The sequence below is a fragment of the Bactrocera neohumeralis genome, chromosome 3 (assembly GCF_024586455.1).
Source record: "Bactrocera neohumeralis isolate Rockhampton chromosome 3, APGP_CSIRO_Bneo_wtdbg2-racon-allhic-juicebox.fasta_v2, whole genome shotgun sequence".
In the NCBI taxonomy this organism is placed as follows: domain Eukaryota; kingdom Metazoa; phylum Arthropoda; class Insecta; order Diptera; family Tephritidae; genus Bactrocera; species Bactrocera neohumeralis.
Window position 1 is genome coordinate 35,190,051 of NC_065920.1, and position 12,745 is coordinate 35,202,795.

A 12,745-nucleotide genomic window follows, 5' to 3' on the forward strand; every position below is an offset into this window, starting at 1 on the left:
GTATGCGCGCTGAAAAAACATATTTCATTACTAAAAGAACAAATTTTCTTGAGATATATAAATGTATGACTCAGCTTTTAGACTTGCCATGAATTGCTTTTATGAATATCCATGTGATATCCTCAGACGGAAAACTTAGCTGATTGCTATTTTGTGGTTCACATGGTTGTTTAGCTAAATAGTAGCGAATATATCAGAAAATTCAATTAAGGGCCGTACAAAATTCGATTTGCACGTTCTCGTTTTTTCGCGTTACCTAGTGTTACTTTACCACGAAGGAAACGGGTAACATTTTCCCCTATGTTAATTTGGGTGAAAAAATTTCCTATGGTGTAAAAAAATTTTACATTTTGCTGTTTCAAATGGAAAATAAAAATTTGAAGCCCAAGACTAACGCAATTGCGTCGTTTGAATGTTTACCTTGTTATTTAGAATATTAAATATATTCGTAAATTAATTAAATAATTTGCTAGCCCATAACAACATTATGAAACCAGAAAAAAAAATAATTTATTTGTAGATTGTAATTGCAATTTTCGGCAACGTGTCGTGCTACTTAACTCGGGAGTGGGTAAAATTCTGAAATTCGGATTCAAAACGAAAAAAGCTAAACTCACTTTGACACACAGCCGAAGTGTTGAAATTTAAACGATAAAATAATTCATATATCGTTTGTTAAAAACCGATATCTTTAATTTTTTGCGGCTCACTTCTTTAGTTGTATATAATTCATTTGAAAATTATGTGAAGATTATTATTTTTATTTAATGTTTGTAAAAATAAGTTCATAATGAAGGCTAATAATTCGAATTCAGCAGAAGAGTCTGTAAAAACTCCGTCAAGTAAATCCAGCAAAAAGTCTACTAAATCTCGTACAAAAACTTCCAAATCTGAAACAACCGGTGCGAGTGGCAGCGGTCCTAAAAATTCTATCGGTCTTGGTAACAACCAAACAAGCTCTTCATCGAACAATATTATAACTACACCAACTACGCCTACTACCAGCAATCCCAGTAATTTATTTGATTCATCTTTAAATACCATTACAAACGGTGGCGGCATTGGCGTGGATGTCAGTAGCAATTCCAGGGTAAGTGTTTATGTGTTTTTTCAAGGATGCTGTCATTAAAATTCTTGTATAAAATGGTTGAGTAGAATCATGTAAAGAGTTATGCTGGGCTAGAAGGGCGTTCGGTGAAAATTATTTGGGAACAACATGATCAGAGTGATTTAGAACTATCGACAGAAGTATGTGCTCGTGTCGCTGAAGATGTCTCCTATAAACTATGGGAATTAGTAAATGTAAGTGTCTCTAAAATTATTCTAATTTGTTTTTGTTATTTTTTTAATGAGCATATTCATATATTTCAATTATAGAATATTAAAACATATGCACGCCATTCTGGCGGCACTGTAACATACGATTTGGTAAACGAGGTTTTGGCTGATGGTGATGTACCGCCTGCATTAGGTGCAATGGACAGCGAATGGGATCGCATTGACTACGACGGCAGTTACTTCTTTTATTCGGTAATTTCATAGATGAATATTTGAGCTCAAACTTTATCTTATACCCTGAACAGGGTATATACAGTGGTACAAAATGATCGATCAAAATCCAGTCCTTGTATAGAAAACCTTTTTATTTGACAATATATTTTCACGAAATTTGACAAGGTTTATTGTCGAAGCAACGGTACAATATCCGAAATAGTTAAAATCAAGTTCTTGCAATAAATTTTTTGTATTTGTGAAGGGTTTTATAGATTCCTTGCAACTAAAGTTGACGGTTTTTTCTTGTTTTAGGATAAAATTATAGAGCTGAGAGATGAATATCAGAAAGAAGTTACTATGGAAATCATAGATGGTGCAGATTATGAATGCACCTGGCCCATGGATGAAAAGCAAAATGAACAGATTAAAAAATTTATTCCCAGTTTGATTAAAGGTAAATGATTTTCTTATTTTTTGTTTTCTAATTCTAATGCAATATTTTCGTTAAAAGTCGTCTTTTATGGAAATGAAGATGAACTAGATTTCGCTCTCTCAGAAGTGGCGTTTTCTCCTCTTCTTGGTGCTTGCTATCGTGTTATCCTTTCTAAGTTAATACAAATATTGGCATTTAAACAAAATGAGGATATCAGTCTGCGCTGTTGGCGCCTACTTCGTGCTAGCTCTTGTAATACACATTCCCGCCTGCAAAACGTACGTGTGGAATATTTTCATTTATCGGAGATACTTATATCACAACTGCTTGCCCCATATGAGAGCATAAAAGTACATCCGAACACGAAATCCGAGGAGCAATGCAACAGTGCAAGCATAAAAACTGAAATAGAAGAAGTAAAGGCTGAAGATAAAATGGAAGTAAAATCAGAATTTATGGACCAGTCCGGTATATTTAATATCCAAAACACGAATGAAGAAAAGGTTTATAAATTACAAACTGATGATGAACAAGATGGCGATATTGAAATGCGTCCTGAAATATCTCCTTATTTCGCTAGTCCTGTTGATTGGAAACATGTTGATGACTTGTGTGATACAATAGGTCATATGGCAACTTCGAATGGTTACTTCCAGAAAGAGTGCATATTTCATATAACGAGAAGACTACAACGATTTTTCAATGGTCGCAGTGTGTCAATAGAAAGAGGTGATTTTAGAACAACAAATATTAATATCCATTAAATTATAGTAATATGAATTACTATATAATTTTTTTTTCACAACAGATTTTCGATACATAAGCCGTGCTGTGCGTGGTTTGATTGCATTGGGTGAGTTCGCTTTTCGTGAATTCATACCATTCATTTACAAATTCAACGTAGATGATGTACCTGAAAGTTTTTGGAACGACTTTTCGGTAATTCGATCATATTAATGCATTTTGTTTTATTGGTTATTACAAATATTTATACTTAAAGCTTAGCGCTGTGTTTATTAAAGGACCTGATGACATTTTTTTATACGAATGGCTAGAATATTTATGTGGAGCAGACAAATTGCAGCCCTTTTTATTATATTATGCGCGTGAGTAGATATTTATCGTACTATATTTGTATATTAACTTTTTTTACCATAGAATATTTTGAGAAGTTCTTGACGACACGCTTCCTCCGGCGCAAGCTGGGCACATTTAAAATATATTCCAAACCTGGGGTACGCCGCTTAGAATGGAATGCTCTGGCTGCGGCTATGTGTCATGGGGATGATCCTAACAAAGCATTGAAGCCCAAGCCGAAAATCAAAGAGGTCTTCCCCGATTTGGTATCACCTAATCTACAATTGAATCGTGCCGGCAATATACGATTTAAGTTTGCAGGTTGTCGGCCAGTAATAATTAAGTCGAAGATGCCCACAAATTCTGCAATTCCGAAGTCGGAATCAAAGTCTTTAGGAATTTTAAGTGGACATAACGATATACTTATAGCCCGACGAAAGTTATATAAACCGTTAACGAACGAGCGTCGTATTATACCACTCAGTAGTTACTATTATGTAAGAATATAAATATTTTATTATTAAGCAATGTAATGTTTTAAGTCCCTTAAATATTAAAAACAAAACTTTTCTCTGGGAGAATGTTTTAAACAATGTAAACTTAAAATGCTTCTTCCTCTGGAACCTCTATGCCCGCCACTTGCATATCTTTCAATATTCGTTTGTTTATAATATTTTTTATGTTCGCATTAACGTTCGGTAGCAGACCGCCCGTTCGAGCTGCATGTTCAATTCTCTGCACTACTTCTACCTCGCGCCGTGAGGATATGAAATTCGTAACTACAGATGGTGTCAAATTCCCTACACGTCCAATGCGCCCGCAGCGATGTATGTAATCAGATACGTGCAACGGAAAATCGAAATTGATTACATGTCGTGCGCTTGTAGTGTCTAGTCCACGGCTACCAATATCCGTAGTGGATAAAACATCATACTTTCCGTCTTGAAATTGCTCAAAGCGTCCAATACGTATTTTCATAAGCATATCGCCGTTTAAATTTACGCTTCGCACACCATTGTTATTGAGAAATATATCTACAAAATCACTTGTGGCCGATTTATTGCTGAACACAATGACGGGCTGCTTTTTGGCGACATCTTTTTTTACTAAATTGAGCAAATTGGAGGGCCTGCTTTGCTTGGAAATTCGCATAAATCGTTGCTCTACATGTGGCATCAACTTGTGCAAATTGTGGCTTGAAACTTCGTGCAGCGTCTGCACATCTATAACTTTTTGTAACATTTCCTCAGTGTTCGTGGGCATCGTGGCAGACGCCAATATCAGTTGCGTGCCGACATTATGTTCATCTTGCGTGTGATTTTTGTGAAACTATGGAGATGAAAAATTTTGTGTTAATGTATTAAAAAATCATAATTAAAAATTACATACAGGAAAACGTCGCAGAAAATATCCAAGTTTGTCGGAGAAGCTGTCGTCTAACAAAGTATCTGCTTCATCTAGCACGACATGTCGCACTTCTTCCATGCGATAGATACCCGTTGTTACAAGTTTGCTGAGAGCACCAACTGTGGCGACTAGAACATCAACATCAGCAAATTCGGGATTAACCATTAGGCGCTTTGTGTTTCCTCCAAGTATCGTTTTGATTTGCAAATTTGTGTGCTGGCAAAGATTTTCAGCCACCCTGCTTATTTGGACTGCTAGTTCACGGCCAGGTGTTATGATGACAGCCAACGGCGTATTGAACTTTCGATTAATTTTCTCCGCTTGCGCTTGCTTTCGTTCAATAATCTGTTGTAGAATGGGTAACATGTAGGCGAGTGTTTTTCCACATCCAGTCTCTGCGGCAATTAACACATGGTGACTATCGTACACTTTTGGTATAGCTTTGGTTTGAATGTTTGTAAAAGTTTTTATATTCAGATCATTTCTGAGGTTCTCCATTAATTTTTCATTAAAACAAATATTGTTTGAACGGAGAAATTCATCTATATCTATCATCTCAGATTGTATATCTGCCTTACTTAAGGTCGCGTTAAATATCATATAATCATCTTTGGATTTGTAATGCTTCCATCCACTAGTCGCTAGCGGTATTGTTCCAAAGTCAGAGTCCGCCGGTGCTGGTACATATAAATGAAACTGCGTTCGCTTACAACTGATTAAGGGCCTTTGCTTTTTGGGAAGAGCTGCACCTGGATTTGGTTTAACCGCAGTTGCTGCGACCGTTGTGTATAATCGAAATATACCAAGAAAGGCGGTATTCTTAGACCTTTTCAACATTTTAGTTACGTTATATCAGCAAATGATAACAGAACCGTTTATTCTCGTGGGATAAAATCAGCTGTGAAAGAGATGATTGATATTTAGCAATTATATCGATTAAATTCAATAGTGTTGCCACTTAATGAAAAATTTTTATTTCTCAAAACTTGTTGAAACGAGTAAAAACCGTTTCTAACCTTTTTTTTACCATTACACTAACAGCCCTATTCTCATGCCCTCACAAAAGTCACCAACCTCACTACAGTGATGTTTCTCACTATAGTGAGGGTTACCTTATTCTGGCGAAAATTCAAAAGCTCAAATGCTCACTATTATCACAAATAACTGTGACGTGTGAAAGCAGCCATCATAATAGAAAACATGTGTGTTTTTTTTTGTTTTACATCAATATTTGGCATTTTTTAAAAAATATTTAAGTGTTATAACTAGCATGTAGGAACAGTTCTTTGTGTATGCGGCAATTGTTGAGGAGGAGGAATCGGGGAGTAGGAGGAAAATTTTGAAGGGTTTACGAGACAAAAGCGATCCTTTTACTATGCAAGACACAACATTTATAAGTACATTCCGATTCCTAAAATCGCTATGTAAAGTACTTATAGGTGAATTGGTGCCGCATGATGTGCAGAAGTCGAGTATATCTTTTGATCTGCGTTTCCTGGCGTTTGTGTTTTTACGGGCATGGCTCTTACAAAAAATGCGTTGGTAATAGTTATATGCTTTGGGATCAAGGGCACAATCGGCTCAATCGATTGTACCCATATTGGGCTTGTTTCACCCTCAAGCACAGACGCCACTACTCCTCTCTCACTTTTCATGAACCGGAAAGGATTTTATAAGTTAATGATAAGTTAATTAGAACAGCGTGTGAAATATAATATCAAACTCTGCCTAATTAAAGCAAACATTTTAGAAAGCATTTTCAAATCTACTGCATCTGGTAATTGAACAAAAATTAAATAAAATATTTCATTGGGCACCAGAGTTCAATTTTATGATTTTCTACTATCGCTTATATTGTTTGCAACAATTATTTCCATCTTTTTTTATGAATGCATAAACAAATATTGGATTTATTTTTGATTTATTGGTTATCAGCGATATGCATATGTAGATGATAAGCAATGTACGTAGTAGGTGGATTTTCCTTTGCTTATTTTTATTAAAACAGCTGTTTGACAGCGAAAAGCTTTTTACCTCACGTGGTGACTTTTTTAAGCTTTTTTCTTATGAGGTTTGAGCAAGAATAGCCTCACAAAATATGCCTCACAAGAAATCTCTCAAATTTTTCCAATAGGACTGTAAGGTCCAAGAATGATAGAATACAAGATTACGACACTAGTTTACAGTTAGTTTTTTTTGGTATAGCTCTTGACAATTCTTACAAAAACAAATACATTGTGCAACAATTTCGTGACGTCACACTTACATATGCGTTGAGACGAACAAGCATAGAAATGCATACAAATTGTAAACAGAAAAGTAAACACTTTTTGAAATTCCCAAAATAATATTAATTCATTCGTCTTTGCAGGAAAAATTTCAGTGGAATGTTTAGAATATTGTTGCGAGAAAATATGTATATAATTAGTTTTAGGCACATCCACAATAAATAGAGTAGCATGTGTGGAAATTGTTCAAATGAAGAAAACCAGTGTAAGTGTACTGTTGTATTTATTTAAATTTCTAAGCATAAATATATTAATTTTTTAAAATGAAATGTGCAGTGGCTTATTGTAATAATTATTATGCAATTAAAGGATCGAAAACGAGTTTTTTCAGTTTTCCGGCCGATTTAAAAGTTGCCAAAAAATGGGTGTTATTTTGCAAAAGAAATGATATATTTAATACTAAATTAATAATTTCACAATTCTTTTATCATAATTTCATACATCTGATACATCTGAACTTATAATATATGTAGTATATATTTATATACAACACAAGAAACGTCTTCTCCATTTGAATCACAACTTAATAGACAATTTTATTATCAATAGGCCGATATATTTCTTTAGAAATGATTCAAATCTTTTCACTCAACAATATTCAATCGCTTCACTAAAACTTTTCATTAAGATCGAAAGAATTAATATTTTGCGAATTTACAAAAGTGTTTACTTTTCTGTTTACAATTTGCAAGCCATTTGACAGTTTTTCACTCTTCTTCTTCTCAACACGTAACTATGACGTTTCATAATGGCGGTCGTCGTAATCTTGTATTCTATCATTCTTGCTAAGGTCGTTTACCGAAGGCTGCGTTGTCTTAGATGCCCAAGCAACCATAAGTGACAATAGGTCTTACGATCATGGTATACATCCATCCTATGATACCTGGCTTGCAGCCTCAGGATCTGCCGGCTAGGCGTCTGCATATCATATGGCACATAGTCAAAGTATGAATTTTCAAGAAAAGCAATGTGAGTTTTATCTGAATAAGCAGTTAGAGATAGAAATTTTACTAGGAAGATAAACCTGCAACCTGAGCAGTTAAAGTGCTAATGTTGATGTAGTCAGCAGTACACTGAAGAAGTCGATTAGAGCCGCTCTTTGATGCTCTCAAGTTTTTTAGCAAGTGTAGCCTTTTGAGCATCTTCCACCAGACGAAAATAGCATAGAACATAATTGACTTGACTACGATTTCGTAGAGCCAAAACACCACATATGGTGAGAGTCTCCACCTTTCTCCTATAGCTACTCTATAGCAAAATAAGGCAACTGATGCCTTTCTAATTTTCTCCTCAATGTGAAGAATAAGGTACATATTTCAGCTTTTCAACAGGTTGAAGACGTAAGCACCCGAAAGAGCGGATAGGCATATTTGGGATCTTATACCTCCTAGTAAATAAAACCTTATCTGTTTTATTTGGATTAACGGCTGGACCGCTTCTATTCGCACAGTTGAATATCTCGTTCTTCAAGTTCTTTAAGCAGGTCGATTCACATCGATAGGTTTTAATAACCGCCTCTGGCCGCACATTATTGCTGGCTATTCCTCTTCGCACGCCCTATCTTTAGTCGTTGTCGGCAGATTCCTACCAACACACCCTAACTTCCCGCTCCTTGCGACGTTAAGCCGTGCACTATCCTATCCGGAGGACGTTTTCGTTTCTTTAGGTGATGCTGCCGAGAGGCGGTCCAATTTTTTTGAGGTCGGTTTCGATCTGCTTTCTCCCTTATTAACGTTTTTGTCATTATTTATATTTATTGGGACCCCACTCATCACAGTTACGAGGCCAAGGCGAGGAAAGAAGGAGTCATCTCAACTTACACCAATCTTACCACATCAATGTAATGTTGACGGGAAGGGAACGTACTCCGAGGCCTGCCAGGGTTGTAATGGGACAAGGCAGCCTTGGCATTAACCCATTACCCATTTCTGCAGAGTGTTAACTATGCATACTCAGCTGACAGTCTAGGATTCAAACCAATCCATCTAACGGTACGAGCTATGTCCGCGTCAAGCCAAGGGTTCAAATTCCGTAAGAGTCTAGAAAGGTCAAGAAGGACGCAGGAAATTTAGCGTTACCCAGGATACACCACATGGAGGCGAACCTGCTCTAAATCCTAAGGCATCACCATACTTATTAATAATATTTTTTATATTTCTGTTGTGAGAGACGGTGAAGATCGCAATCACTGCACCAATGACTTTTTTAGGGAATTGTTAAATATTGTATGGTATAGCTTTCTAAATATTATTATATTATATTTTTCTTAAATTTTGTGTAAATTTAATTTTGTAGACTCTTATATTTCATCTCTACCACGCATATACTTACTCGTATGTATGCATGTATCATATCTTATAGTTAAAGAAAGTAAAAGGTGTTTAAATATAATTAAATTAACGTGTATATCTGTAAAAATGAACTTCAAAGTGAAATTAAATTTTAATTAAATCATGACAATTATTTCCTATAACCGCGCCAAATGTCAATTGTTTAAGAGAAGGAAAATATTTATTACTGGTATGTACATATGTTTGTATGAAGCAGACAAAAACTTTTGGCTAATTATAGACACATAATATGATTTTAATTAATTTCACTGCCGTTGACAAAAGTCGTAATTGAATACTCGTTCTGCTCGTGAGAAAGTTATTTTATGTTCGTTGACTTATGCTATGCGATTCCAAGAGCGAACAAATAAATAATTCAGTGGGATTAATGTGACTTTGTTAATGAGGATTATTCAAATATAGATTATGAATGGCCTTGAATTGTTTGATGTAGATGAGTTTGGCAAGGCGCTTTAAGATTGTGGTGATAGTGATTTTTAATTGCAAGCTCAATGTGTTAAGTGTGCTAATTCCATATAACATATCGGCTAATTTTAAATGATATGTCGAAATCTAGATTTATTTGTTACATACCCAGATCAACAATAAAAGTTTGCAGCATTACATCAAAAACCTAGTATAATAGTAAACACTACTAAAAGATATTAGAGTTGATTAATTACCTAAATCAAAGTTAACAAGTTCCGATAGGGTTCGTGCTAAGCTAAATGTAACAAATAAGGAAGGGCTAAGTTCGGGTGTCACCGAACATTTTATACCCTCGCACGATAAAGTGATAATCGAGATTTCATTATCAGTCATTTACATATTTTTCAAATACCGTATTTGTGTAAAGTTTTATTCCGCTATCATCATTGGTTCCTAATGTTTATATTATACAGAGAAGGCATCAGATGGAATTCAAAATAGCGTTATAATGGAAGAAGGTGTGGTTGTGAACCGATTTCACCCATATTTCGTACATATCATCAGGGTGTTAAGAAAATATAGCATACCGAATTTCATTGCAATCGGTCTAGTAGTTCCTGAGATATGGTTTTTGGTCCATAAGTGGGCGAAGCCACGCCCATTTTCAATTTTTAAAAAAAGCCTGGGTGCAGCTTCCTTCTGCAATTTCTTCCGTAAAATTTAGTGTTTCTGACGTTTTTCGTTAGTCGGTTAACGCACTTTTAGTGATTTTCAACATAACCTTTGTATGGGAGGTGGGCGTGGTTATTATGCAATTTCTTCCATTTTTAAACTGTATATGGAAATGCCTGAAGAAAACGACTCTGTAGAGTTTGGTTGACATAGCTATAGTAGTTTCCGAGATATGTACAAAAATCTTAGTAGGGGGCGGGGCCACGCCCACTTTTCCAAAAAAATTACGTCCAAATATGCCCCTCCCTAATGCGATCCTTTGTGCCAAACTTTACTGTTCACTTTAATATCTTCATTTATGGCTTAGTTATGACACTTTATAGGTTTTCGGTTTCCGCCATTTTGTGGGCGTGGCAGTGGGCCGATTTTGCCCATCTTAGAACTTAACCTTCTTATGGAGCCAAGAAATACGTGCACCAAGTTTCATCATGATATCTCAATTTTTACTCAAGTTACAGCTTGCACGGACGGACGGACAGACAGACATCCGGATTTCAACTCTACTCGTCACCCTGATCACTTTGGTATATATAACCCTATATCTCACTCTTTTAGTTTTAGGACTTACAAACAACCGTTATGTGAACAAAACTATAATAATCTCCTTAGCAACTTTGTTGCGCGAGTATAAAAAGAGTGATATTTCAGGTTACCTTAAGGTTCTTGTCGAGTGTAACGCTCTGGACACATAGAAATTTTCAGTTCACTGTCGTGCTGCCATGTCGTGTCGCGCTCAATGTGTTCAGCACTTAAATGGGGTCGTGAGTCCTTCTACATGAACATTTGTAAGAAGGCAGCGACATAACAATGGCCGACATGTACACAAAACAACACAGCTGTCCATTTTGTATGTACATAGTTTCGTTATTGCCATACTAATATCTTTCACTTTGATAAAATTTTAATATTTTGTTCAAAGTGAAATTTTTTATGCAAAAAATAAGTAAATAGGTAAATATTTTTGTTTTAAATTATCAATTGTTATTACTAATACTATAACAGAGCTATTTTATGCTTTTATTTGTAAAATAACGTCAGGTTTGTTAGAGCTTTGAATAATTTTACATTTTACACATTAATGGCATCACTCCTCTCTACTGTCAACTCTACTGTCCTCTCTACTATCGTCGGCAAATTTAAAAATATTTTCAAGTTAACGAGAGCGACAACTGAGAGCCTGCAGTCGTGTAGTCGTGCAGTTGTCTAAATAACTGTGTCCATAAGAACGTGTGTGTTTTAATATTTGACAGATGTCGCTTGTAGTCTGTCGCGCTCTATGTGTTCAGCACATAAGCATCAAAAATGTGTATTGCTTACAATACTCGTTGTTGTAGTTGTGTACTCGGTGGAATAGAGTTCTCTTTTTTCTCACCGAGAGTTCGTTTCCTTCGCATATCAGACCTTGGACACCGTCAGGTTCTAAACCACCCAAAATGAATATCTGACTTAAGTCATTCATCGATAAGTTGAAAACAGAGATAAAGAGATGTCCCACTCATCTTTCACTGGAAGTGAGAGAGCAATTGCTAAACGTCTAAACCTCCTGAACTCGATGTATTAATTTTCTTTGGAAAATAATGAAAAACTTAATGTCCTCAGTAAGTATTAAATGTTCAAAAATAAATTATTTAAATATAGCATAAAAATATTTAAATAGCTTTTCCGTATATTGAATGACCACTATATGGTAATTTTCAATCGGATTAAATGTTGGGTGTTTTAATTTAAACACCCAAAATTTATTATTTTATCCAATCTGGCCATAATGGCAAATGTTATAAAAAAACGCTAATTTTGAAGCGCTCTCACACTGGAATAAGTTGGACATTCCTTTATCCCTGGTTGAAAATAACGGTTCGAAGATAACTCGGACTTTTTTGGATTCCTTTACAAAAAATCTGATATAAAATAAATATTTGGTGCTATACAGAAATTTTTTGAAAGTGCCAAAAGTGACTTCTATGAATGGAAAAGTGAAGATAACACCCTGCTACCTGAAATAATTTTAGCATAAAAGTCAGTTTGGTTTTTTTATATGTTGCTACAGTTTGTAATTATTTTGTTCACTTGACAATTAAATATGTTTTCTAAAACTATCAAGTTAATTTAAATGGTCAGGATGAAGAGACGAGTTCAAATCCGGGTGACTGTTTGTGCTCCCGTCCGTCCGTATATACAAGCTGTTCTTGAGTAAAAATTTAGATATGTAGCTCCAACTTGGTAAGTATATTTCTTGGCACCATCAGAAGTTTGGTAGTGTATATGGGCGTAATCGGACCACAGCCACGACCACAAAATTTCATGAAGCGAAAAAATATAAAGTGACATAACTTAGTGCCAAATTAAGATAAAGAATAAGAAAGGAATTTGGCACAGTCGATTGCAGTAACAATAGGCGCCTGTGAGCTAAAAATTATGAAAAAGTGGCCGTGGCCCGTCCGCTAATTGGTTTAATTGGAATATCTCCTAAACCACTTAAGCTACAAACACTAAAGCGTTTCGGACAAATTCTTTAAGCACCCCTAAACCAAATTTGGTACGAAACATTCTTCTCA

General features: G+C 35.4%; 2 protein-coding genes across 2 annotated transcripts; one reads left to right on the forward strand and one right to left on the reverse strand.

Annotated features, from left to right (window-relative positions):
* The first annotated feature begins 688 nt into the window (after nt 1-688).
* Nucleotides 689-3,603, forward strand: LOC126754042 (uncharacterized). Its single transcript, XM_050465905.1, has 8 exons — nt 689-1,090; nt 1,156-1,302; nt 1,378-1,530; nt 1,807-1,948; nt 2,006-2,656; nt 2,736-2,866; nt 2,928-3,033; nt 3,086-3,603. The coding sequence occupies exons 1-8, from the start codon at nt 791-793 to the stop codon at nt 3,511-3,513; spliced, it is 2,058 nt and encodes a 685-aa protein (XP_050321862.1). The 5' UTR covers nt 689-790; the 3' UTR covers nt 3,514-3,603.
* On the reverse strand, nt 3,492-5,306 carry LOC126754047 (probable ATP-dependent RNA helicase DDX28). Its single transcript, XM_050465914.1, has 2 exons — nt 4,394-5,306; nt 3,492-4,333 (listed from the first exon to the last, which is right to left on the reverse strand). The coding sequence occupies exons 1-2, from the start codon at nt 5,246-5,248 to the stop codon at nt 3,605-3,607; spliced, it is 1,584 nt and encodes a 527-aa protein (XP_050321871.1). The 5' UTR covers nt 5,249-5,306; the 3' UTR covers nt 3,492-3,604.
* Between the last annotated feature and the right edge of the window lie 7,439 nt (nt 5,307-12,745).

Excerpts from the sequence above, each read along its gene's own strand:
- LOC126754042 (XM_050465905.1), top strand. The coding sequence starts at position 791 with ATGAAGGCTAATAATTCGAATTCAGCAGAAGAGTCTGTAAAAACTCCG. Across the intron at positions 1,531-1,806 it reads GCAGTTACTTCTTTTATTCG|GATAAAATTATAGAGCTGAG; the intron begins GTAATTTCATAG and ends TTCTTGTTTTAG. Across the intron at positions 3,034-3,085 it reads CTTTTTATTATATTATGCGC|AATATTTTGAGAAGTTCTTG; the intron begins GTGAGTAGATAT and ends TTTTTACCATAG.
- LOC126754047 (XM_050465914.1), bottom strand. The coding sequence starts at position 5,248 with ATGTTGAAAAGGTCTAAGAATACCGCCTTTCTTGGTATATTTCGATTA. Across the intron at positions 4,334-4,393 it reads ATTTTCTGCGACGTTTTCCT|TTTCACAAAAATCACACGCA; the intron begins GTATGTAATTTT and ends TCATCTCCATAG.